Source organism: Triturus cristatus, chromosome 7 (genome assembly GCF_964204655.1).
Source record: "Triturus cristatus chromosome 7, aTriCri1.1, whole genome shotgun sequence".
In the NCBI taxonomy this organism is placed as follows: Eukaryota; Metazoa; Chordata; class Amphibia; order Caudata; family Salamandridae; genus Triturus; species Triturus cristatus.
The window spans coordinates 1,228,439,475-1,228,464,586 of NC_140590.1; the positions used below are offsets into that span (position 1 = coordinate 1,228,439,475).

Below are 25,112 nucleotides of genomic sequence, written 5' to 3' on the forward strand. Positions count from 1 at the left end.
TCAGTGTTATGGGTCTGTTGTTGATCTGTGGCTCTATGGTTCTATACTCGTGTAACCGCCGTGACCACAACCTGCTCCAGCTCCCAAAGGCTTCTCCCAGGGCTGGAAAATCTCTGGACCAAACCTGGGATCCTCAGCTAGAAACACTGGTGTCACTGACGTCACTGGCGGCGGGAGCAAAAGCAGGGGCGGGAGCGTCCCAAACAACCGGGACGGCCTCACGGCGCTTCACTGTCCTCAGTCCACAACCGCAGCAGGGGTATGGCTGGATGTAGCTGGACGGCCGGATGTAGTTGAACGGCCAGCCGTCGTGGTCGCAGACCAATAAGCCCCCCGATAGGTTTAAAGACAAAGGTACCCGGTGATAGAGTGAGGCTGGAGCCGGGCTGAAGCCGAGCAAGAACAGTGAGCTAAACCGCGGATTTCTGCAGTTTTTTCGGCGTCCGTGCTCATTGCTCACTGCTTGCTCTCGCTCTCAGCAACAGGCTTATTCACTTCCACATATATGACATTTCAGTGCAAGCATCCTCTGCAGCTCATATTCTTCACATTCTGGTACTTGTAGTTCCATCTCTCTATTAGAAAAACAGAACAACAAGTCTGGAGGGCAAGTGATAGCACATGTGTCAGGTGTCGCTAAGGTGACCAGATGGCTCCATGTCACTGGGACACCTCTTTTCAATTCCTGGAATATTATTTTTTACATAGCAGTGCATTCTGGACGTTGTAGTCTTGGTATATTACCCAATTGACAAGCACATCTGATAATAGTGCTATTTAAAAGCAAAGTACAACAATGAAAAAGTGGTGTCTGGGGGTCATGGGAGATCTCTGGTCACCCTTGGTGTGGCTTTAACCTTGCACTTCGGACAATGAGCAAGTAAGTGGCCCTACGTCATGGCCTGCATCTTAAGTCAGGTTTAGTCTTCCAGTCTACACCACTTTGCTAATTAGAGCAGGTACATAGCTGCCAAGTTTCCCAGGTCCATACGTGATGTGGAGGTCCAATCCAGGTTTTTTTCTTTGAATTCTGGGACTTGTAGTCCTGCTTTAGGATGGAATAAACAAGACAACAATTCAAAGAAAAAAACGGGACTGCATCAGCACATCACCAATGGACCTGGCAAACTTGAAAGGGCTGCATGTAGTCTCAAACTTGTATTTGGAAAAGCAAGTCTACGCGGACCGTATACAAAGTGTCGTCTGGCTGAAGGTCCCACACATGGCAGGCAGCAAGATTGCTTGTGTACTGTAACAGCTTTCTAAATATCCGCAGAGTGCAATTCTACCCTGGTGTTTCAGACTGCTTTGCATTGCATTCTGAAACCCTCAGTCCTCCTTTTCTACAACGAGCTTAGCCGCCATCTTGCTTCTTTGCTTGGCCCTCTGGAGATGCTTAGTCAGTAGAGTGACCATACATCCCCAGGACAAAACTCAGAGTTGGACTTTTTTTAATCATCAAAACAATGCAATCTGGAAGTTGTAGTCTCTGTTCACTCACACATTCCAATAGCTTGTAAAATGAAATCCTATGGCTGTAAACATGGCTTGTCAGTGACACCGAGTCACATGGCTGAGGGTGGCCACCACACTCCATGTCATTATGGACTCTGATTTCTGTCCTAGACTTTTGTGTGACAGGCAATTGCATTCTGGGTATTGTAGTCTTGGCTTGCATCCTTCGACCTAATTACACTAATACACCTTATAACAATTGTTGACAGGCAAGCGTTCAGGACAAGAAATGGGTGTCCTGAAGATGACATGACCTAAGGTGGCGTTACATGGGCATACTGGTAGACAGGGGGAGAGTTCCAATGCGTTCACCGATAAAAAAAAAAAATCTGTTGAAAGCCTGTAGATCACACGTGCGCTCTTATCGCAGAATCTCGCATACACACCCTGTTAAATGTCAGTCACCCTCCTCCTGGGTAGGGCACGGCACTGAGTGGACACATATACTTTTACTGAGCTGTGCACTACCGTGGCCAATCAGACGTGTGGACGACGACATTCCAGAAAAAACACGTCTTTGAGAACAAGCCCGTCCGCTTGCTAGAGCCTCACCTTAATAAACAAGTCCTTCGAGCAACAGGTCCCCCAACAAACAGCCAGAAGCACTTCAGCTCCAGGGCAGTACCGGAGGCCCGATTCTGAATGCTGTAGCAGTCGTCCGTCCAGTAACGTGCCTTCTTGTCCCTCAAGCTCCTGGGCCTTCTCTTTGGAGCGGCCAGACACCCCCCTCAGCAGCGAGTGGAACATCCAGTCCCTCGAGGCTCCGCGGCAGCCATGGGAGGGACGCTTCTGCTGGCGATATTCTGTTTTCACCTCAACGCAGGTAAGTGCCTTCTCTGGGGCAAACGGCCGGTAAAAACGTGTGTTGGCCTTTACAGAAAATAATAATTTTATAAGGTTCATGCTAATAAAATGTTTTAGACCAGTCCTTTTTGTTGGTTTGTTTGTTTTGCATTTTGTTAAATGTTGGTCAGAATTTATAAAGAGCCTACTTAGGACAAATACAATTAGATCTGCCTGCCACGTTTCTGGGATCCACGCGAGATTTTAAGTGTAGTCCACGTTTTCATAGCTGCCAGCTTTCTCAGGTCTTTGCGCTATTATTCTTAGTTCAGTCCCGTATTTTCTTAACATTTTCGGACTTGTACACCTGGTTGATTAGTGGGTCAAATAAGACTACAAGTCCCAGTGTTCATAGAGAAACCAACTCTGACCTGACAAGTCACGCACGGACCTTGCAAACTTGGGGGCATATTATAATATCAAGACCGGTGATAAAACCGCTAAAACGGCGATAATGGGCTTGATAATGTGCTCTATGGAATTCCAATTGAAGCCCATGTTAGATGTGAAGGACATCTAACATGGGCTTCAATTGGAATTCCATAGAGCATATTATCAAGCACATTATCGCCGTTTTAGCGGCAGTTTTCTGCCGCTAAAGCGGCGATCATTTTATCGCCTGGCTTGATAATATGCCCCTTGGCTTTATAAAACTGGGGCTGCTGCAAGTTCCAAAATGAAAAGAAAAAAAATCTAGGCAGGAGCATCTCGTCAGGCATGACCTGGGAAACTTGGCAGCTATGAAAGAATCGCAGCTAAAGTGCTTTGTGTCTGTCCTATCTGGATGCAGTTGTTTGAGATTTATTAACTACTAGAACAGACTTTATTAAATACATATTTAAATACGTGTTAGAAAACCAGAGGGAGTCTACGTTCTCGCTAAGTGAATGTAGTATGGTCTCCCAAGATTCCTAGTTCCAGGTTGGGTTGCTCATTGAGTCCAGATTCTTTTCTTTGTTTTCTGGGATTTGTAGTCCTCTCTTATCCCAGGATGACAATTCCTAAAAAGCAAAGACTAAACCTGGAGTGGATGAGCTAGACGGGCATGGAACTGGGCAACCTGAGAGCTCTGTAGCATAGAAGCTTCCAGCCGACCTTCTGGCCTGCCACCTTAACTTCAGTCCAGGGACCCCCTTAACGGGGATGTTTAGCAGACGAGAAGCAGTGAGACTAATTTCCAATAGAGGAATAGAAGTTTAGCCCACCTAGGCCCTCTTTATAATTTTCCTGGTAGAGTGATCACACCACGCTACAAATTAGCAATACCAGGGTACAAGAAGATAAAATGGGAAAAGACTTATTTCTGTTTTTTCAAAAGTACGCTCCTTTTAACTTTTGAGGTCGAGCCTGGGCACGCATGCGCTGCTCTGCGAGGTATGATGTATTCGTGTATGGACTTGAAGGTCCGCCCATATTTTTCATGGGCTTGTGTCATTGTCCTTGTAAATGCTGGCTTCTGATTAGCTAATAGGCTTGTTAGTCCCTCCTTATTGCCGCCTTGTCTTCATTTGTAACCTCCCATATGGACTGGCCCTTTTACTTCTGTTGTTCCATGATATGTCTTATTTAGTCTGTAAGCAATATTTTCTTTAATGAGTTTCTCCTACTGCAGGCAGGACATGCTTTCCTGCAACATTCAGGTCGCCATGCGCGCTTTCACTTTCCAAGCAGCCTGGGACAATGGCGGGCGCTTCTTTGTAATGAAATAGGTCTCACATTTACAAGAGTTTGAGCTATTGGCATTGTAAATGACAGTGCTGTTTATTTGTGTGTTAATTATCAAAACGGATATAGCGCATTGTCATTTACAATGCCGATAGCTTCAACTCTCGCAAATGCGAGACCTATTGCATTGCAAATGCTTGTTTTTCCTCCTTGTTGGATATTCATGAAATTTGGCATGACGCCACTGAGCTGACCCAGCAAGTTGATTGCCAAGTTTGATGCAAATCCTCCGAAGGAGTCAAAAGTTATAAGCAGATCAAGCAAAAATCCTTTTCAATGAAAACAACGTCAGAAAAATATACACTCGCCTTCAAAACTGTGCACCACTGAAACTTACTTTGCCTCTTAGACCTTTTTGGTGCAGAGCCATTCTACGTTTGTAGATTTTAAACAGGTGACGCAGTGACGGTTGGGGTTATTCATTTGACCTTTATTAGCAATACGTTTTTGTCACGCACATAGTGACCACACCGTCATCCGCTCCACTCAACACGTATGCACAGACATCACCCAATGATTACACTGACACATTTGTTATGGGTGAAGAACTGCTGCAGGTTTATTTCATACAACATAAGTATGACAATAGAGTGGGTTATCTTACGGGCGATACAGGGCAAGCAGCCCCTCACTGCTCCGCCCGCCTTGCGAGCCAGCACGCACGGTGGGTCGATGCCCGGCAGTGCGGCACCTTTTTCAGATCCTCCTTTGGATCACGTGATCTGTCTAATACTCCCGCCCCTTTTAACGGGGCGGAGCGTGTTATGGCACACCCCCGGTTGGTCAGGCCCCCCAACCGCCCGAAGGACTAACGGGGTGCCGTCGCGGTCTTCCCAGAACCTCCTTCGGCTCCCGGACCTTGGCTCGGGCACCCTTACTGTGCCGGACAGGGGTACCCTTACTGTACCGACTGTCGCAGAGGTACCCTTTCTGTACCCTTCTGCCTCCAGATCGCCCTGTAACTCCGCCTGCAACACAAGAAAAAACATTATAACATTCCAGTTGCGCGCTGCCTGCGCCGCGCAAGGGTAAGCGGAAAGGGTGGGAACTCGCGCGGCACAGGTGTGTACCCCAGGAAGCAGAGGGTGATCTGCGGGGGCGGAAAGGCTTAAGTAGGGCCTCGCCCCGCCCAGCACCAGTGGCCCGCCCCCCCAGCTTATGCCTATTGAGGCCTCCCCTCCCCCAGGCACGGCCTCTCGGGAGAGCTGGAAACAGAAAGGGGGAGGAGGCTCCGACGGGTGGCCACTAGAGAGCTGCCCTGCTGATGTCCCCCTGCGTGGGACGCGGGCAGCGGCAGTCTTTACTTTTCTCCACTTTTGAGGTATAAAAACAATCGCTCGAAACTGATGTCTTGTCGGAAAGACCGGTTCCTCATTACCCTTGTGCGCAGTGCTGTGGCGTAGCATGGGTAATGTGGGCCCTAGTGTAAGGAAAGAAAACGGGCCTCGGGCTGCTGTTGGGCAATATCATAAATACAGTATTGATCAGTGTTAAGTGCCTCCCTCATATCTGTGCACCGGTGCAACTGTACCTGCTGCACCATTAATAGCCATGCCCCTGATTGTGTGGTGATGTTTTCTGTGAAAACCTTTTCAAGGCCTCGCTTAACTAGTTGAAAAGGATTTGTCGCACACCTTTCTGTGTTAAGGGAAATCCCCAGACTTATTTGCAAATTTCACAGCTTAAATCCCATCTTATCTTCCCATGTTGTGGCCAAGCCTTGCTACAACTGCTAACCCACATTGGTTTTCGTTAAAAATAAATAAACACAGACAAAGCCGATAGATCTTGCCTTTTGACCTATAGGATTCGTCAATGTCTTTTTCCAACGCCTTGCAGCATCAGCAGTAAGCGAAATGCATTTTGGCAATGATGTGCATGCAGCGTCAGCTAAGAGAAAATGCGATGACTCCATTCGCTCATTATTAAACACGCATTTGCACGCAATATGAGTGAGGTGGGTGCCATTGTATTTATTTATTTGATTGATCCAGCAGCAAATGATAGCTGTGGGTGTGTGTGTGTGTATGTATGTATGTGTGTATGTGTGTATATATATATATATATATCCCTGAGGGTGGAAACACTACATAGAAGTCTGTGGGTAAGAGCATTGGGGAGTGGGCAGGAGGAGCAATGGATGAGATTTTAGCTGTGGATGGAAATAAATATAAAAGAAAGGGTGTTGACAAACGCGTCGGAAAACAGCCGATGCAGAAATAAATGAACAATTAAACTCACCGTGGGAGTGCAACTCAATACTTTTCCGCAAGGAGAGGGGTTTGTAATATATTAGCGGCTTGGTTCTGCTGCAGAGTGATGCACCGCCAGCAAGCACGCCATGGCTGCCCGAATCTGAACCGTTTTTGAAGTCCGCGAAGGCGTCAAGGGTCCAGCAGTGCGCCACCAGAGACTTGCTCTGGTATGGTCTCCAGCAACCTCAAAAATAGGGATGCGTGGGAGCAGCGGTGAGCAGCAATTGACTTTTATTTAAAACAACAAACGCATCACCCACCGGAGGGATTGAATTGAAATCACACCACAAGTTCCAGCATGCCTTAGAAAGAATGTGCCATCAAGGCGGCCACTAGGGGTCCAAAACGTATAAATGCAGGCAATTGTTTGTTGTGGTGTATGATGCTCAAAGGCATACCCAGGAAGAAGGTCAAAGGTTGACCGAAATGCGTCGGAAAACAGCCTATGCAGAAATAAATGAACAATTAAACTCACCGCGGGAGTGCGACTCAATACTTTTCCGCAAGGAGAGGGGTTTGTAATATATCCATCTCTATCCCTGAGGGTGGAAACACTACATAGAAGTCTGTGGGTAAGAGCATTGGGGAGTGGGCAGGAGGAGCAATGGATGAGATTTTAGCTGGGGATGGAAATAAATATAAAAGAAAGGGTGTGGGGAAGAGGGATCAATATGGAATGTGCAGGTGAGTGTTGGTTTTGGAGTGAAACAGCACACGAACGACAGAGATGGAAAACCCATGCATTCCTGTGTAGCAATCGTAAGAAGAAAAAAGTAGTTCCTTAAATGCCAGCCGTGAAATGAACAAGTCAACCAATTAAAAGGATGGTAAAGAAAGTGTGCTCCAGGAGAGGGACAAACACGAGAAGAGAAGGAAAGCTATCAAATAAGAAGCAGCCAAATTAGAGTGACAGAAGAGCCAACCAATGATAATAAGCATCTGTCATTCTGTGCCAAGATACCCTTGGGTGAATGTGCACTTTACAAATACACGTTATGTTATGGAATGGGAGGACTCTATGCCAACGGTAAGTTTTCGGTATGGTCCACAGAAGGTATTTTCTTAATCAGATATCTAAAAGCTGTCTGCAAGCAAGGTTTTAAAGACTAACCCTGATTCACTGAGACGCTTGTTCTACTTTTTCTTCTGCATCAGACTTTTTATTTGGTTCCCCATAACTCGTCGTCTTTCCTTCTAATCATTTGTTTGTATCCGGAGCTGAAATCATCGAAAAGACAACGCATTACACAGGGAAGTGGGGCATAGGACTCGAACGAGAAAGGCTGGATCTCGCTGTAATGTTTCTTGTTGGGGAATAATTTGGATATTGTCTGTATAGTTTGTCACATTCCTTGCAAGAGAGAACATTCAGTTGTCCGAATTTCATTCCAGGGTCAATATATTGAGTATCATGAATTGTATAGTAGTAAGGTAACTATTTTCAGCGCTAAGGAGCAGCAGAAATGCAGTGTCATGCTCTGTAGAAAAAAAACTATTCTATATGTGAAAAATTAGCCATTGGGATGCATTATGAGGAAATTACAAGTCACCCATGAGTTCCACCATCATATAAAGGACCAAGACTGAAGGTCATGGAAATTTGAGGTGACTTTTTAAATATTTTTTAATGCACAGCATTTTTATTCGACTACACTTGACCTTAGCCAAAGGCTGAGAAGCATATTTTATTCCTTTCAAAATAAGGTAACACCATCACCCTTTCCAGAAACTGATTAAATCACTAGCATCTTGCTAGTCAGTGTTCGCTGCAGACACAAAGAATAAAAGCAGAATATATACTGTGAAATTAAACACACCAGAAAGCAGTTAGTAATTGTGCCAAAATACATCAGGATGAGTTTCATAATTGATAGATTAAAAAAAGGCTGTGTTGAAACATGCAAAGTTTCTATCTTTCCTGTAATGAACCTTAGCATGAAAAAAGAGAAATCTGTTTCCATAAATATCTCCTTTTTGTAGATGTTTTTCATTTGAGAAAAACCTATTAGATGAAGGAAAATGCTGTTCTCCATGGCATTGTTTAAACTGCAGTTGTAGTTCTGCTTTACAACCTGGCGTTCACCTTGGCCGCTGGCTCTGGCAGGAAGCATTGTGACATCAGATCTCAAATGTAATAACTTATTACAGTTGAGCAGCTCCATCGTTTCCTTATTACAGCTGACTGGATGCCTCAAAAGTTGCTGTGGTATTGTATATTCTTAAAATGGTATGCACTTTTTTCTTTCCTCTACTACTTTCATCTCTAATTTCCATTCACTTATCTTCCTTTCTTTGCCTACAATTCATTCCTTGTTCAATGCGTAGTCAACGTTCCAAGTTATTGTTGTACCTTGAATTTGATACTCTGGTCAGTTGCTTTTGACCACTGCCGCCTTGACACCTGGTGTGTAGCCTCTACCAATAAAGTACTTACCACTTTTCCATCACGGGTATGTGATTACTTATCACAGTCCCCTGTAATAAGGAAATTAGAAGTTAGAAACTGGCTTTTTTGTAGGAATTACAGGCTCCCATGTTTTAATGTCAGAGCCACTTGAATTATGTGACAGAGGCGGGCTAAATTATGGAGCATGGTTGACTAAATTATGCAGCAAAAAAATGCATATTATGCAGTGTAATGTGGCATATTTTGTGATAGTATTACTGCATTATTTCAACTTTTTTACACATAGCTACACTGTCTGGGAACATTTTCTACTCTCATTAGTAATAGTTTAACACTCAAATACAGCAATAAGCAATTGAAAGTTGGACAGTCAACTTTTGTGTAGGGCCTTCCACGGCCTGGCAACGGGAGTAGCAGCGTTTAAAAAAACTTTGTAGCTGTTTGAACCAAATTTTTATTTTCGGGGAGTTAAAATCGCCAACGTGTGCATCAAATGATGGATTATGGTACAAATGTGTCATAATGCAAAAAAAAAAAAAATAGATGCAAAATCTCATAATTGCACTAGCCCTGATTACTATGGTGACTATTACTTTAATGTTGAGGATGAAACAGCCTGACATCCTTCCTTCCAATGTCATTTGTATACATGAAGAAGTGGAGCTCCTTCATAAGTAGGACAAACATTTGGTGATTTGTTAAACTGATATAGCACAGAGTATTGTATGTGTAAATACAATCAATAATGTTGTACAAAGGTGTGCTGAGAGACTCATGGAGGTGCCCCCAAGGAGGTGTCCAACAGGTTTCTCCTCAAGAAACCTCCATGAACTCTGCCCAATAGGTAGTTGTTTTCCTGGGAGTTAAAATAGCATAAGATGTGTTTTATTGTAAAGCGCGGTTTCGCCCCTTGGGCTATCTTGACCTTGAATAACATGTTCATTTTTACGTAATTTGATGGTACTCATTTTGTGGACATTGGAAGGATGACTTGCTGAGTGGACTTGTCGAGATGCATGCTTTAACCATGAGGTCGATACAGATTCCTGTAGTGAGTGTATTAAACTACTGAGCTACCAATCTGAGATTATCCATTATGACCTAATTCTGTTCAGTGTAAACATTTTAGAACCACAACCTACTTTGTAGTACGACAAACTTTTGTGACCCACTTAGCTTTAATGCACATTGAGGCGTCATGTGGTAGAGCTTTTTCATTTACAGACAGAACTTTATGTATTGAAATAGTTCATTTGCACAGATCTACAATTTTACTGATAAAACTATATTGCACATAAGCAATAATGTGTGGCAATCGGGTTTCAGTGAATAGTTATTATTCTTGCATCACCAAGTAGTGTCTTGATTTATGCTGATCCTATTAAAAGCTTTGTTTCGATCACACATAAGAATTACAAAAAATGTACTTCATTTTTGCTTTCCAAACTGCTGAACATGTACGGGTTATTTACAGGTATTTACTTTTTTGCTGTGTGTTATGAAAAACAGCATCCCACAGTCTTTCCTTTCACACTCCAGAAACCCCAGCAATATTGTCATCTCATTCACTTTACTTTTCTTTCTGAGACTGCAGAGTGAGAAGAGTTTTTAAACACCGTTCCCAATGTTAAAACAATAAGCAGCAGAAGGCATAGCCTAACATTTTTTTTTTTTTTTTTGAAACATTTTTTATTATTTTCTTACCAACATCGCAATGCAACCCCCCAACAGCCTCAGCCGTCCACCGAAGAGTGTGACACTTGATATTTCAGGCAGTTGAACATGAGAAAAATCACCCTTCCCGCGTGGGCTCCCCCCACCCTCTCCCTCCCTCAGCCCATGTCAGTGTGCCCCCCTCTGCCTGCCCTCCTCCTGTTGAGACCCCCTCCTTCATATGAATCATGTACAGGTACCCAAACCGTTCCCTGGAAGCTCGGGTTTTCCCCCCATGTCTAGCCACGGCTCATGTGTCCACTTCTCCCCATGGCTTCCCTCCTACTCCCCACTTGCCGCTTCCTCCCGTCGATCGGATGTGTTCCCATCTCCTCCCGCGTCAGACATCAGCCCCTGAAGTTCCACCACCAACGCCTCCCATGCACGGGCCGTCGCCAGTGCCTTTTCGTCATCCCTCCTAAGTGCTAACTGCAACTGGAGTGTGCCCTCTGCTCCTGCCCATCTCGCAAATGCCGTCCTCCACCTCAGAAAGCTAGGCCCCCCCGTGAGGCATAGCCTAACATTTGACCTCTGTTTTTGAAGCATAGCAATGGGACAAGATGATAAATACAGATTTTAAAGGCATCTTCATTTCTTGGACTTTAGGATACCCACTACAAATTGGGTTGTGACCCACAGTTTGGGAAACACTTTCCTGAGGTATTTCAAACCTTACAACGCAATGTGGGGGCCCTCGGTTGACTTAAACAGGGGTGGGGGTCTCAGCCCTTAAGCTTGGCCATTGCACACCCTGCAGAGTGCATGCAATGACATTGAATAGCAACCAGTTAAATGATTGTGCAAAGCCCCTCTGTTTTCTGGAAGAAAAAGACACAGACTTGCAAAATTGTTATTGATTAAATATTGTTGGCAGAGAGGGGCTCAGTGTGTGAGTGCACTCCATGTTGCAGCCTCTTCTCGGAAGCTGAGAGTCAGTCTTATGTGGGGATAGTTTTGAATTCCCTCCAGCCAAAGAGTATATTATGGTCCTGATTATGAGCCGGGTTTGAGCGGAATTACTGTTTGTGGGTTGGTGTTCATGCACCCAGTTTACCGGCTGTTGGAACACAAGGTTCAATAGACCTCATTTTACTATGTGGTAATTCCACCCAGTAAAATCGCAGGAGCCTTTGTTTGTTTGTTTTTTGTGGGGATTTTTCTCCAATTTTTATGTGGCATTTCAAAATAAAATATAATCTGTTCAGCATATAAATATCATAGTACATAGAATACAAATGATGCATTTAAAGATATATCAATTAAGAAAAGGGTAGAACAATGAACATTCAAGTATGTCAATCACATGTATATAAGAACAATCATTTTGACATATCTTTCAAATATATAACATAACACTTAAGTGAACAAAACTTCCAGGATAGCTATATTCTTAAATGTATGAGAGAACCATTTTATAACTGTCATAGATCCAGAAAAGGACCCCAGATACAATCAAATTGTTGCAAGTTATAATTTAGGTCATAAATCATTTCCTCAAATTTTGCCATTTCATACATATCCTCAAGCCAGGATTCAATTGTCGGTAGTACATCTGTCTTCCTAAAATGTAATATATTGACTTTAGCGAGACCAAGGACTGTGGAAAGCCATTTATAAGTATGTATGGACACTTCTGAACGATCATGCAAAAGTGGCAATTGTACTGTTAAGGGAAGGTTAATCGGAGAGCAGTCATTCAAATATTTCGCAATCTAGGACCAAATAATACGGATTTTTTAAAATTCCCATAGTATATGAAGAATATCACAGTCAGGTTCTTGGCATCTTCAGCAAAGGAAGTCGGAGTGAAGTTTCTCTAAATATAGCTTAGAAGATGACTATTGGTAGTCTTTTTGCTGCTTAGCAGCAAAGCTCTGGAACTCTCTGCCTGTCCAGATCCATAGCATGACCTGTTTATCCGGCTTTAGAAAGGCGATTAAAACTTTTCTTTTTCCCCCTACTTAACGCTCTTCCTTCTTATGCTACTCCTCGTGCCGTTCTCCATTTCAGTTATTTGGTTCGCTCTCTGATGCTGCAGCGCCGGGACTCCCCTTTGCTGGGGCAGCTGTGCGCCTTATAAATCAGTTTAACATAACATACAGTATTTTAAAATAACTAAATTTAAGACGGGAACCCCTAAGCCTTCTGGAAATGGTACACATAGCCCCTTTCACTGAAGAATAATGTAATCGAGGTCTTATCACCACTCAAATAAAGTGGGAAATGGTGGAGGATATTGAAGAATGAACCTGTGATAGATGGTGCTACCAACTCAAAATATGTATTACATTTGGGTATCCTATTCATTTGTATGATCTGTACACTTCCCCAGTGTGATAGTCTCAAAAGCGACCAGCTTGTAAATTTGTTAACAGGGTTTCAGTTATCCATGATCATGTCTTTTAGTCTTTGATGAGTATCCCTAAATGTTTTAACTTCGAATGTGGCCACTTAAAGGGGTAGTCCCTAATTGAGGCAGAGGTAGTAGTAGAAGTTAGTGGTATTGCCTCGCATTTAGTCCAGTTGTTCTTATAGCCGGAAAACATTGAGAATATGGTCAGTTGAGATATGAATAAGTTTGGTAATAGTTTTGGTTGTGATAGGGTCTGGAGAATATCATCTGCACAGTAGAAGGCATTTCTTTACCCCACAGCTGTTTGAATGACTTTAATATCAGTATTATTCTGTGTGGCTATAGCCAGTGGTTCTTGGGTAAAAAAACAGCGCAGGTGATAAAAGGCATCCCTGTTTCCACAATAGATTTAAAAGTCTGTAAATGTGAATCCCCTGCATGTAAATGATGCTGTGGGCGAGTGATGCATTCCTTTAGTTAATGTTATAAAATATATGCTGAATCCCATCCTTTCCATAGTGCGGAACAGATAGCACCATTCTACTCGATCAAGGTTTTTTCCGCATCTAGGGAATGGATGACTTTTTTTCTTCTGTATCATGCCTCGGTTACCACATTCTGTGTGAAAGAGGGCTAAGGTGGTTTGTAGACTAATGTCCCAGTACAAAGCTGACTTGAGAAGGGTGAATCAAAGAGGTAATGATCGAGTTAAGATGAGTGGCCGGTTTTGGGGTGACTAAGATACTTCCCCCTTAAAGTCAGGGGGTAAATGACCCATATTCAATGCTTTGTTAAGAATTGATTTCAGAATTGGAATGGTCTAATTTTTGGTAATTTTATAAAATTCAATTGGAAACCCATCTTCCTCTGGTGCTTTATCTGTGGTCATACAATCAATTGCCTTCGCTATCTCTTCAATGGTGATTTCACTCTCCAGTTCGTCTTTCTGCTCTAATGTAAGTTTAGGAATATTGAGTTTAGAGAAGAAGCCATCTTGTCTGGTTTGAACAGTTTATTGACGTGTATAGTTTTTAAGAGGATTTCTGAAATTGGGAAAGGTTCTCTGAAGGTAAAGTAAGTCACAGTTATTATTTCTAATAGTTGGGATTGTTCTGGTAGATTCTTGCTGACGAAGTTGGTGGGCCAGTACTCTCCCCACCTTCCCCCCCCCCCTCTTTCATAGTGGCACTGACGAATTTGAAATGGGCATTTTACAGCATGGTATGTGTAAAGGCTATTAAGAGTAAATTTCATAGTAAGTAATTTCCTCAATGTGTTTGGTGATTTTGTTTGAGAATAAGTGGAAGTCAAATTTGTGATTTCCTCTTCTAAAGAAAATGTAGAAATGTTTGCTTGTTTTTTTGCAATTGCTGCATCCCTCATAATCAAGCCCCGCAATACTGCCTTTTGCAGCTCCCCATAGCGTGGGGCACTTGTAACTGAATGTTCATTGTCCTTCAGAAATTGCTCAACATATAAACATAATTGATGTTTTGCATGTTGAGTCTTGTTAGAAGTCGGGTTCAACTTCCAATGAGGTTTTGAGGGTAGAGTGAGTCATAGATCTATTTGAATATCTATAAGATCATGATCAGATGTACTACAGGGAATGGTATTTGCTTTCCTTACTAATTACGAAACAGAATGGGAGCCTAAAAGTAGATGATTCTTGTGCGTATCCAATGTGAACATGAGATAAAAGTATAGTCTCTCTCATTGGGATTCAACAGCCTCCGTGGTTCTTGTAATGCATGATCTTTTATGAAGTCCATCAAGGTATGTCTGTCTCTATTATGACGTGTATCCGGTCTACCCAATCTGTCAATAAACAGATCAATGGTAATGTTTAAGTCTTCTCCAATTATAATTTTGGAAGAGCCATAAGTCAGTAAGCTACTAAGTTGTGATATAAAAAAAGTTTTCGAGTCCGTAGGAGCATATATGGAGCCTACATTTAAAAAGGTGTTAAGTATATGAAGTTTAACAAAGCTGTATCTCCCATGTTTCCTTTCGATGTTTGCAAGATTTTGTAGGGTGGGTGTCTGTTAAAAAGAATGGCTACTCTGCATTTTCTTTGTGGTGTTGATTCCTTGCATTTCATATTGGTAGTGATACAAACATGAATGACCTGACCCCACCCCGTCTCATTTCAATTTCTCTCATTCCAGTGGGCTAAGATGGGTTTCTTGCAGTAATGCAGTATCTGGTTTGTTGTGACCGACATAAATATTTTGTTCCTTTTAATAAAATGCGTTAAATCATTGACATTCAATGACACAGCTTTAAGTAGTCTTGTGCGTGATGATTGCATAGCATTGACAAAGGTATTGAATTCAGGTGGTAAGAGAAAAATTTGTAAAGTGGAAGAAGAGAATGCGTGTCTGGCATAGTGGTTACGTTTTATATGATATAGTTCTAATTATAGTATGGGTTTAAATATCAACGTGAGACAATCCTTTCTGGCTGTAGGATGATTGACCTAAAAATATTAAGTAGTATTATTGCTTTGGTAGTTATGGAAAGAATGGATATAGGTACCATGTTCTAGTCGTGTGTTCAACACAAGTTGCTTAGACAGTATTGTACACTCTAATAATACTTTTTACTTTTAGCTGGGGAGGGTGCATATAAGACAACATGAGGGTTTGCAAGGCCACTAGTCTTAAAGCACAATATTCCACATGTATATTGAATATCATGTATCAGAGACAGAATCGTAACGATGAGCTAATTAAAGCCTACATTATCTTGATAAGTCCTATCAGAGCAAACATGAAAAGGAAAAGAGTATCAACCAAACTATATATAACTGCATATGTTTTACAAGTCTACCTGCTGTGGTGCAGGATATGGCAGAGAAATAAAGAGAAATAATAATGTAACTAATACATTATAAGTCATAGTAATACGACAGTCACGTTCAACAAGCGTTCCTTAGTTAAGTTTTCAAAGGTCATCTAGATTTGTCTCTCGGTGTCGACAACTTCCAACTTTGTTTGCCGTCATGGGATCAGTTACTAGTCACAGTTTCCAATCTACCACGTTCGTCCTGGTCAGGAACATCCTAATTTCTTGGTTCGTTCTTGGGTGGAGGATAAGTTTCTTTATCTTCCATTGTTGATTCAGTGTCATTTAAGTAATTAAAAAAAGCTTGCAAATCGTGTGGGTCTAGATCATGGGTACTCGCAAATATGTTCCCAGGGGCCTCAAAGTATGGTCTTTGGTGTGCCCGAGAGCCGCATTTATGCCAGCTGGGTGGGAGTAGGGCTTTGCAGGGTAGTGGTAGGGGGTAAGGTGGGTGTTGGTGATATGAAGCATGTACATGGTGTGGTCAGTGAGTTATGGGGTATTTTGAGGGGTTTTATTACAGACTGACTTCTAAATTATTCCTCTAGTCTCTAGAAGAGTCAAAGATTTGACAATACTGTACTATGCAGTATCTGAATCACTTTCTCTTTACTGCACCTTGGGTTAAGCCTTCTCTTCTATCACTGCCATGGGAGAGTCAAATGTAAAAAAAAAAAAGTAACATCATTATTGAATTGAATTAAAATAGAAGTGCACAAAGTGGAACCAGAAAACCTACAATCAATCTTGGCTCCCAACTAGACCAAATTGTGTGATCTAGGCAAATGTTTTATTTCACTTTGCCTCCCTTTTTTATCTTTACTACACGAAAGCTCAGCTTATAAACTGTGTTCTGGATATGCAGCGTACAAAATATTCTCTTGTGTTTGATTTAATAAACAATAATGTTACCTATGTATAATTGCATCCAAGGCCACCCAGAGGGTTCAACGGAACAATTGACTTGCCTCTCAATAAACTATTGGCATTGTTGTCAGGGTGGGAGGAGGCATGAATGTTTCTACGTTCATTTTTGAAAATCATCCCTTAAAAATAAATACTTCTCAGTGCACTTAAATAATGTAATGCTCTAAGGTGAAATGCTTCTGTATGTTAATGAAACTTTTTGGAATTTTCAAGAGACTTTAACATTTTTATACACGAATGGTGTAAAATGTTTTTTTTTTTTTTAAATGTACTTAAAGTCATGCAGGATACCTATTGGTTTCTTTTTTTTCTACTGCAGTTCTCTTGTAAATTAATGCTTGCCTGTTTATTTAATAACATCTTTCTGACAGTTAGAGCTTTCTTAAGTAAACGGCAGCCCGTATAGTCATTCACCAGGGGGCTGCATGTGAAAGTCAGGAGGGTTGCAAGCGGGCCATACTTGGAGTATAACTGGTCTAGATATTCCTTCATATTTTCTTGGTAAGTTACAAGCATCATAGCTGGTTCCAACAATCCATATTTGATTTCTCTTTTCTTTAATCTTGGTCATTAACCTCAGAACCGTCCCCTCTTGAGGTTGGTTAGAGCAGAGAAATCTGTGATATTAATCTGATTCTTGTCATATAGGTATGGACCATATTCCCTTGCTTCTGTGATGATTTCACGTGCCTGTTGATGGCACAAGCAGCAAGTCAGAATGTGGCGGGCTTGTTGAGTATAGGTAGACTTCCGTGAGAGTACTCTGTGGGTCTGATGGAATTCAAGCTGGGGTGAAAATTGATCCTACATCAGTGTAGGCATCAAATTAATGAGGAATTAAATCCATCTCAATATCCGGATTATTGGAATACCGGAACAATCGGAGAAGGACAATATTTTTCAATTCTCTGCGGCGTCAAGCTCTGCCCCTGCATGAGGCTTTGACTGCAGAAGTAGCTAAGCCTCGTCTCCTGATTTCCTCCCCAAACTCCTGTTGGTAGGGAGCATTCACTGGTCACCATTGTCAGCCCTTTCATACCCTTTCCCTGTGGTTTTACAACCAGCAAATCTAGTCCCGCATGGCAATTCATTCTTCCGTTTATAATTGCATGGAATTGGCACCGATTTACCACATGGATACAGTGAATTCTCAAGCAAATGTACTTCCCCCGCCAGTAGTCAGTACCAAGCAGCTCTGTATCGGGGTGTAATTGTACAGTACTGGTGCAGGTTTACCACATGGTAATGGCAAAGATGCCACCCCTACTGTATTATGCAACTCTGAATCAGAGAAATTCCGTGATACTGATTCAGATTTACCTCCTGGTACCAGTTAATTCACATGTGAATGCCAGTACTGTTCAATTAGATAATCCGGGAATAAGTATCACCCAGGGGCATGACGGAGGCCATAGTGCAGGGAGAGGGGGCCAGCACAGACCCAGCTTGCTGGCTCCAAAGAAATAAAATAGAGCAGAATAGAAGTTCTGACCTCTGCACAGAGCCAAGGGCATGGTGCTGCACTGAGTCCTTGACTGCTGAAAAAACAGAGTAGATTACAAATGCACAAAGCAGGGCTTGACTCCACCTGGATACATGAGACTGGTAAAAAAGCAGAGTTAGATGGGCAGTGCTTGCTTCTGTGTCCTCTCAGGGGAAGCCGGATGTCTTTCTGGGTTGGGGTTTGGGCCCAAAAGCTCAGCTGAGCGAACAGTCAAAAGTACACACAAGTTAGATAAATCATCAGTAAAATAAATGATCTTTAAAATGCATATTGGATACTCCCGCTATCCGTAAATGTATGAATTGTAGTCCACAGGTCACAGCTTCCAGTCCATAATCCAACCGCACCTGATGCCCAGTGCTCATTGTACTAGTTTATTTAACCACATTTAAAAATTATTTCCTGGTTCATTTGACAAAGTTTCTAAAAAGCTGCAAGCACACAGGTACACACACACACACACACACACTGGTTTTAAGTCCAACTTTTTTTTACATAAACCACGCAAGCCTATGATGGATTTTTCAAAAAGGGCTTTCCTATTAGCTAACACTGGCTAACATTTATATTTATCGTCAAACAGGGTACCTAATTAGGCAAAGGATGCTGCCATCGAAACCTTAAAGTTTTATTAATAAAATGAGCACATTTTGTGGCCGGTCTATCCCCAAAAATCATAGTAAACATCTTACTCTCATTAGCTTGCAAATCCAGTTCCTTCATAAATACAATAAAATAATCGATTAAGCTTCGAAGCCCTCTGCCAGCTCTGGCCACTAAGACCGCATCATCTGCGTATAAAAGAATCGGAAGGGGCGGGCCCAAATATAGGTTGTATCCTTTGCTCTCAACTTTAAAAAATTACCAACTCTATTAATATACAGGGAGAATAAAAATGGGGCAAGAATGCATCCTTCCCTTACTCACCATTAATACTAAAACCGTCAGTGCCTTCTCCATCCTTACCATATCGGACACAGGCAGCAGCATCCTTATTTTATTGTCTGATAAATGTGATTATGCCCTGCTCCACACCTAGCTTGTTCATAATGGACCATAATTTAGAGTGTGAACCATATGGGCTTGTAATTCTTTGTTTGGGGTTTATCCCCTTTTTATTTTTATAAATGGGTAGAATTACTGAACTAGTCTATGTCTCTACCTTTACTATTACTTTAAACATGTTAGTGAGCAAAGGGGCCCACAGATCCGACCTGTCAGTAAAAACACCTTGTGGGACTCAATCTTTGCCTGAGGCCTTCCCCTTCTTGCTTTCAGCCAATACCCTACATACATCTGCAAACTCAATAACCAGGTGGGACTTAGTAGTTTCTATAGCGTCCCTTCGACCATCCTCTACTTGATCCTCCAGGGAATCCAGAGAATCATGTGAGGTATAGATTTTAGAGAAGTAATCTACCCACTGCTGTTGGGGAATATGGTCTTCAGTAGAGGGCACAAATGTGTCGCTAAAATAGGGGGCATTAACCACCTGCCAAAAAGCAGCACTATCTTTGTGCACACTAAATACAGGGCATTCACACATCCCACTTCATCTGCTTTTTCCTAGCTGCCAAGGCTGATTTATAAAGTGCTTGCGCATTCCTAATTGACTCCTCATCTCATGGTCTAATATGTAGTGCAGTGTGAACGACCGTGTGGGCTTTGGTGAAAGCACTGTCAAACCACCTACAATGCTCATGTGGTGGGAGTTTTCTAGAGCCTATTACAGGCTGCCTAATGTTAGCCAAAAGTTCAACAAAGGCAAATAGCTACCTCTACATGCTTTTGTAGGATCATAGATGTATGGCAATTATTGGTATCAACCTTGGCCTATTTTAAAGAAAGAACCATTTTTGTGAGCCATTACAAGTTTCTGTCTGCCTTTATGCTGGGTTTTGGGAAGAACCCCAATCCCTACCCTTAGGGTAAGAGTTGCATAGTATCTGTTACAATAAACTTAGATTCAAAGTCACTTGCCCAGTTACTCAAGTTTCCGAGACCAAAATCAAATCAATAGTTGATGTACAATGATTGCTTAAAAAAGTAGGAACTGGATTTGGGGATACTGAGACTGTATCATAGGTCATAAATAAATTGTACTTAACCAACATCTATTCGAAGTATTCCTATAGGCATCATATACAAAATGAATCCGGTCCTCCTCATTTGAATCTATCAATCCACACTGACTAAGCTGGCAATTTCCAGTAGTGAGCATTAACGTTTCTTGCGTATAATGCTTGCGCTGTCTTAGGGTGCTCATTGAAAATCCCTTAGAGTATCATCCGAATCGGCCACCACCTGACTACGTTTGGAATCAAAACAGTTATAAAAATTAACTATGATCATATCCCACTCTCTCTGCAAATCAAACATAAGTAAATGAAAAAACATGAAATCATAAAAAAAAAAACTGTACCAGATTCCCAGGGAAAGTATTTATAATATCTGTTGCAAGCCCTCCCTTGGCTCTTCCTGAATAAGAACGCTGGGCCGGTGTGGAATACATCAAGTATCCATCAATATAACCCTGCACCACTCATGTTTCTTGGACACGGAGGATATGAAATTTATGGATATATTCTCTCCAGTCGGCCGTTTCTACTTTTTCTTTAACCCCACTATCTACCAAGATAAAAGATCAACTACGTTCAAACCGCTCGTAGAACCATGATTTATATCGATGTTGGGTAATCTAGAGGGTAAAACCATATTGGTCGCAATAGGGACATTAGGTATGGGTAAAGAGGATAAATCACAGTTTGCATGATCAGTACCAAGGAGATCACATTTACATTTTACATGATCAGCACCAAGGCAATCCCATTTACACTGCAACCTATTTAAAGGGAGTCAGTCCTGGCCATTAAGATCGCTCAAACAACCAAACCTATTCCCCTTTCTCCAGTCATTAACATTTTATAGGCAGATCTATCATTGGACTGTGAGGGTTGTCGGTTCTCATCAAGGAGGGTCTGTTCAGAAAAAAACCTAATGGTACAACCATAATAGACTTAGACAGAATGTGGGTATTCGAGCAAGCGTGGAGAAACTTCTCGGCCAGTACAGGCTGATGGAAAATAATGACTATACAATCCCCCATGTGTCTTCTCTCCTCTGCCCACCCAATGCACCCATCTAATCATAGTCACCCATACCCTGCATCCTCACCATTGTATACATTTGTTTAGTTCCCTCCACACTTCCTGTGCACTCTCAAGGAGTGGCAGAACCCCTACCATCACCAAAACATAGGGAGATGACTCCGGTGGTAGATCCAGAATAGCGGGTAACCACTTAGTGAGGTTGTCAGGGAGGGTCTGAACGGGTGCTGGGCCTATGTTACAGGTTGTCTGATCTAGAGGCAACCACCCTGACTGCTAAGTTATGGCATATAGTTTTTATCTCTCGCCTGAACATGCTTACTGACCCCTCCACTGGCCAAATCCTCAGTTTCTTCAAAAGCTGAAACCAAACACTTGTGGGGTTTAGGGGGCTGTGCTTTATCTAAAAGTCCCAGAGATCCTGCACTAGGCTCTAATAGAGATTCAACTGAGGACAGTCTCTAAAAAATGGAGGTTAGAATGGATGTAAAGCGCTGCTCCATTGATGCGGTCCGAGCCTTATATTGCTTAACATTGTTTTGCAGGGTTTGAAGGTTAGTGTTAAGCAAAGTTTCCAGGCTAGTAATGCTAGATGTAATAGGCTGCTTAGTGGCTTGGGTTTCTACCATCCGTGGTCTAGGTCTCTTTTTTGGGGGTGCTCTAAGGACCTGTGGGTAAATGGGAAATAGTTGTTTCTGCACAAAACTCCACAAGCTCAGTTACATTATCCCCTCCATGGACATTCAAGGAATCCACAGTATTCAAACTGTGTTTACGAAGCCGAGGCCCCAAGGGAACTTTCAGGAGCTCGCAGGAGCTACAACTAGCAATCCAGTGCCGATAGGGTGCTGGAAATCACCGCACCAGCTCTCATAGCACTGGAAAGTGTGTATTTATGGAGTCTAGGCACAGGGGGAACTTTCAGAAGTGGCAGGAGCCACAGCGAGCATTCCAGCAGCAGAAGGTTGCTTGAAAAGGCCACACCAGTTCCTGCAGCCTGAGCTGCGCCAGGGACGCATCCCCGGTCGAATACCCGGCCTGTCTGCTCCTATTCACAGCTGGATGAGGCTTGCTCACCCCCTGTGGTTTTTATTCAGAATGTTCTTTTTTGCATACTGTCCTGGACAGACTGGTATTTATTTCCTGCTATCCTCTGTGAGTAAGACCCTCCAAGTTTTTATTTCCTCTGCATGTGGGTCCATTGGTTGGGTGGCATTATTTTGAACACAGTTTCCTTTGGTCTATATCTTTGGCTGGTTACTGCTTTGGCTGACTGACCCTACCTGTATATTATGAGTAAGAGGAAGCATAATACAACCTCCACGGGGGGCGCTGAGACTTTGGAAACATTTGTATCAGGAGTTATGGGAGCTCTGAATAAAGACATTTGAATAAAGAGATTTGCAATGCCAAGGCCAAAATTGAGGCAACCGTTATATCAGTATCTTCATTGGTTGATCTCCAGAGTGAGCCTTCTATCACTTTGGATTAAGTAGTAAATACTGTGGATGTAGCAACTCATTGAAACTCCTTGTATCTTGTTGTGTATCTTATTGTAAACTATTCATATGTGTTGCTCTCCATATTTTTGATTCACTACTGCACCTTGTGACAATTGTTAGCTTAGAAGGAAATGTGTGCAGAATGAAATCATTGCAAAAGCTATAACCTATGGATGAAACTTCTGCTGACCTTGCAAGGTCTATAGAACAAGGGTAATATGTTGGCGTCACTACCCATGGAACCCAGAGCAGACCCAGGCACCATAAGCAGCTAAACCATATTTCAGCAGTGCCACTGTTACACTGAGCATTGCTTTACTACTTGAGCAGGCCCTCTGAACAACTGCTTAACACATTGACCATTATGTTATGAGTAGCACTTTAGAACATTTGAGCATTCTGGTTCTGATTAATGTATTTCAATGCAATGCACATTTTGATGGCCTAATACCTTGCAAGAGAACAGGAATGGGCACACCCTAGCAAGTACTGGATTTTCCAGAGTACAAAAATTTGTCTTTGTGCACTCCAGTATTTTTTATTGGGCACCTAATTTCATCTCCCTTCACACGGTCACCCAGTGAGGAGCCAAAATCACACGGTGGCAGGGACGACGAGCTGAAAACCACTGCAAAGTGTGGCTTTCCAATTTTTGGAGGCTGTAAGTAGCAGATGCTCATTAAGGGGTGTGAAAAAAAACAAGAATAGGGGCGAACTCCCCATCAACCCATTGTTGACTTGTTTTTTAGGTCTTGCATAGACAGCGCTTGCGCTGTCGCTTTGAGACATGCTGTATTGAGGTATAGATTTGAAGCTGCATCCATTCTACGCCCCTATTTTGTACTTGCTTTTGTGAATGTTGGCTTTACATTTGTTAATAGGCCTATTAGTCCCTCCTTAGTACCTCCCTGTCTCCTGTCGACGCCTCCCACGAAGACTGGCTCTTTTGCATGCGTTGTTGCTCAGTAAGTTTCATTTACGGTCTGTCTGCACTATTTTCTTAAACCAGATTTTCCTACCTGCTGTTCCAGGCACACTTTGTGCTTCCTAGTTAACCCACAGCATTTGTATCCTGCTCATCAGAGCATTTGGAGGGTGCCTGCTCTGTTTCCTGCACTTAACAACTCCTGCCCCCACCCTGAATGTTTTAATAATTGCTGACATACTTTATCAGCGCTGCGCTGGTTTCACTTTTATGGTTGCGTGTTTTCCAGCTCTTCTGTCCCACCTTCTGTGCGCTCTCTCTCCCCCTCCCACTCACTCAGCAGGTTCCAGCTTGCCTCACAGCAGAGCCAGGTTTCAGAGCAAGGGGCACTGCTGTCTGTGCCTGCCCTGCTCCTCCCAGCTGCCCCGACTGTGGACTGGCTCAGGTCTCCAGGAAGAATAGCAGAGCATGAGCTCTTAGGGGCATATCAACAACAACCGGCGATAATTATCGCTAAGCGCACTTAGCGCTAGGATAAATATCGCGGCTAGCGTTGATTTTTATCGCTGAGATAGCGTGCTATTAGCAACGCTTATCTCAATAGCGATAAAAATCCTCACGTTAAGGGGCTAACGTGAGATTATCGCTGGAAACCCAGAGATAATCTCACGTTAGCTTGTTGATAGGGACAGACAAACTTAGCCATGATATCCTCGTTCCATAGGATATCCTGGCTAAGTCAGAAAAATACCAGATGTAAAAAAGCAGCGTTAACCGCGGTTAGTGCTGCTTTTTTTGTCTCTTAACAGGGTTACCGATATTCTTGATAATAGGAGAAATTTCTCCTATTATTTTAGTCTGGAACGCCCCCTTTGCATCTCATTAGAGATGCAAGGGGAAGCGTAGAGTAAAAGGGTGCTAACATGCGAATTTGCATGTTAGCACCCTGTTGTTGATAGGGTGCTAGTTTTATCTCTGCTCTTTTGGCTTTTAAAGCCAAAAACCTAGATAAAGCCCTTGTTGATATGCCCCTTAGTTTCTATCAGCGCAGGCCCTTTCAGAGCATCACCCTGGTTAGCTTTCACTCTCCTGTCTCCCACGCACCCCTCCACCCACTCTCTGCTCTCCCTCTCCCCTCCCTTCCCTTGGTCACAGGGCCTCACAGAGGAGCCCGTTGGAGGAGGTGGATGAGCATCATAAGCAAGGCTCCACTCTCCTTTACTCCACTCCATTTCACTCCACCCTGTTCAATGCCACTCTGCTTTACTCTACTCAACTCTACTTCACTCTGCTTTACTCCACACCGCTCTCCTTAACTCTGCTCTCCTTAACTCTGCTCTCCTTAACTCTGCTCTCCTTAACTCTGCTCTCCTTAACTCTGCTCTCCTTAACTCTGCTCTCCTCTGCTCTGCTCTCCTCTACTCTGCTTTACTCTGCTTTCTGCTTTACTCTGCTTTCTGCTTTACTCTGCTCTGCTCAATCTCCCTCT

At 42.8% G+C, this 25,112-nt stretch overlaps 1 protein-coding gene across 1 annotated transcript in view; it reads left to right on the forward strand.

The window, feature by feature from the left end:
* The first annotated feature begins 1,566 nt into the window (after positions 1-1,566).
* Positions 1,567-25,112, forward strand: part of LOC146811669 (serine protease 33-like) — a 96,038-nt gene continuing 72,492 nt past the window's right edge. The window contains exon 1 of the mRNA XM_085618640.1: positions 1,567-2,338. Coding sequence (XP_085474766.1) covers positions 2,290-2,338 — 49 coding nt within the window. The 5' untranslated portion in view covers positions 1,567-2,289. The remainder of the gene's footprint in view (positions 2,339-25,112) is intronic.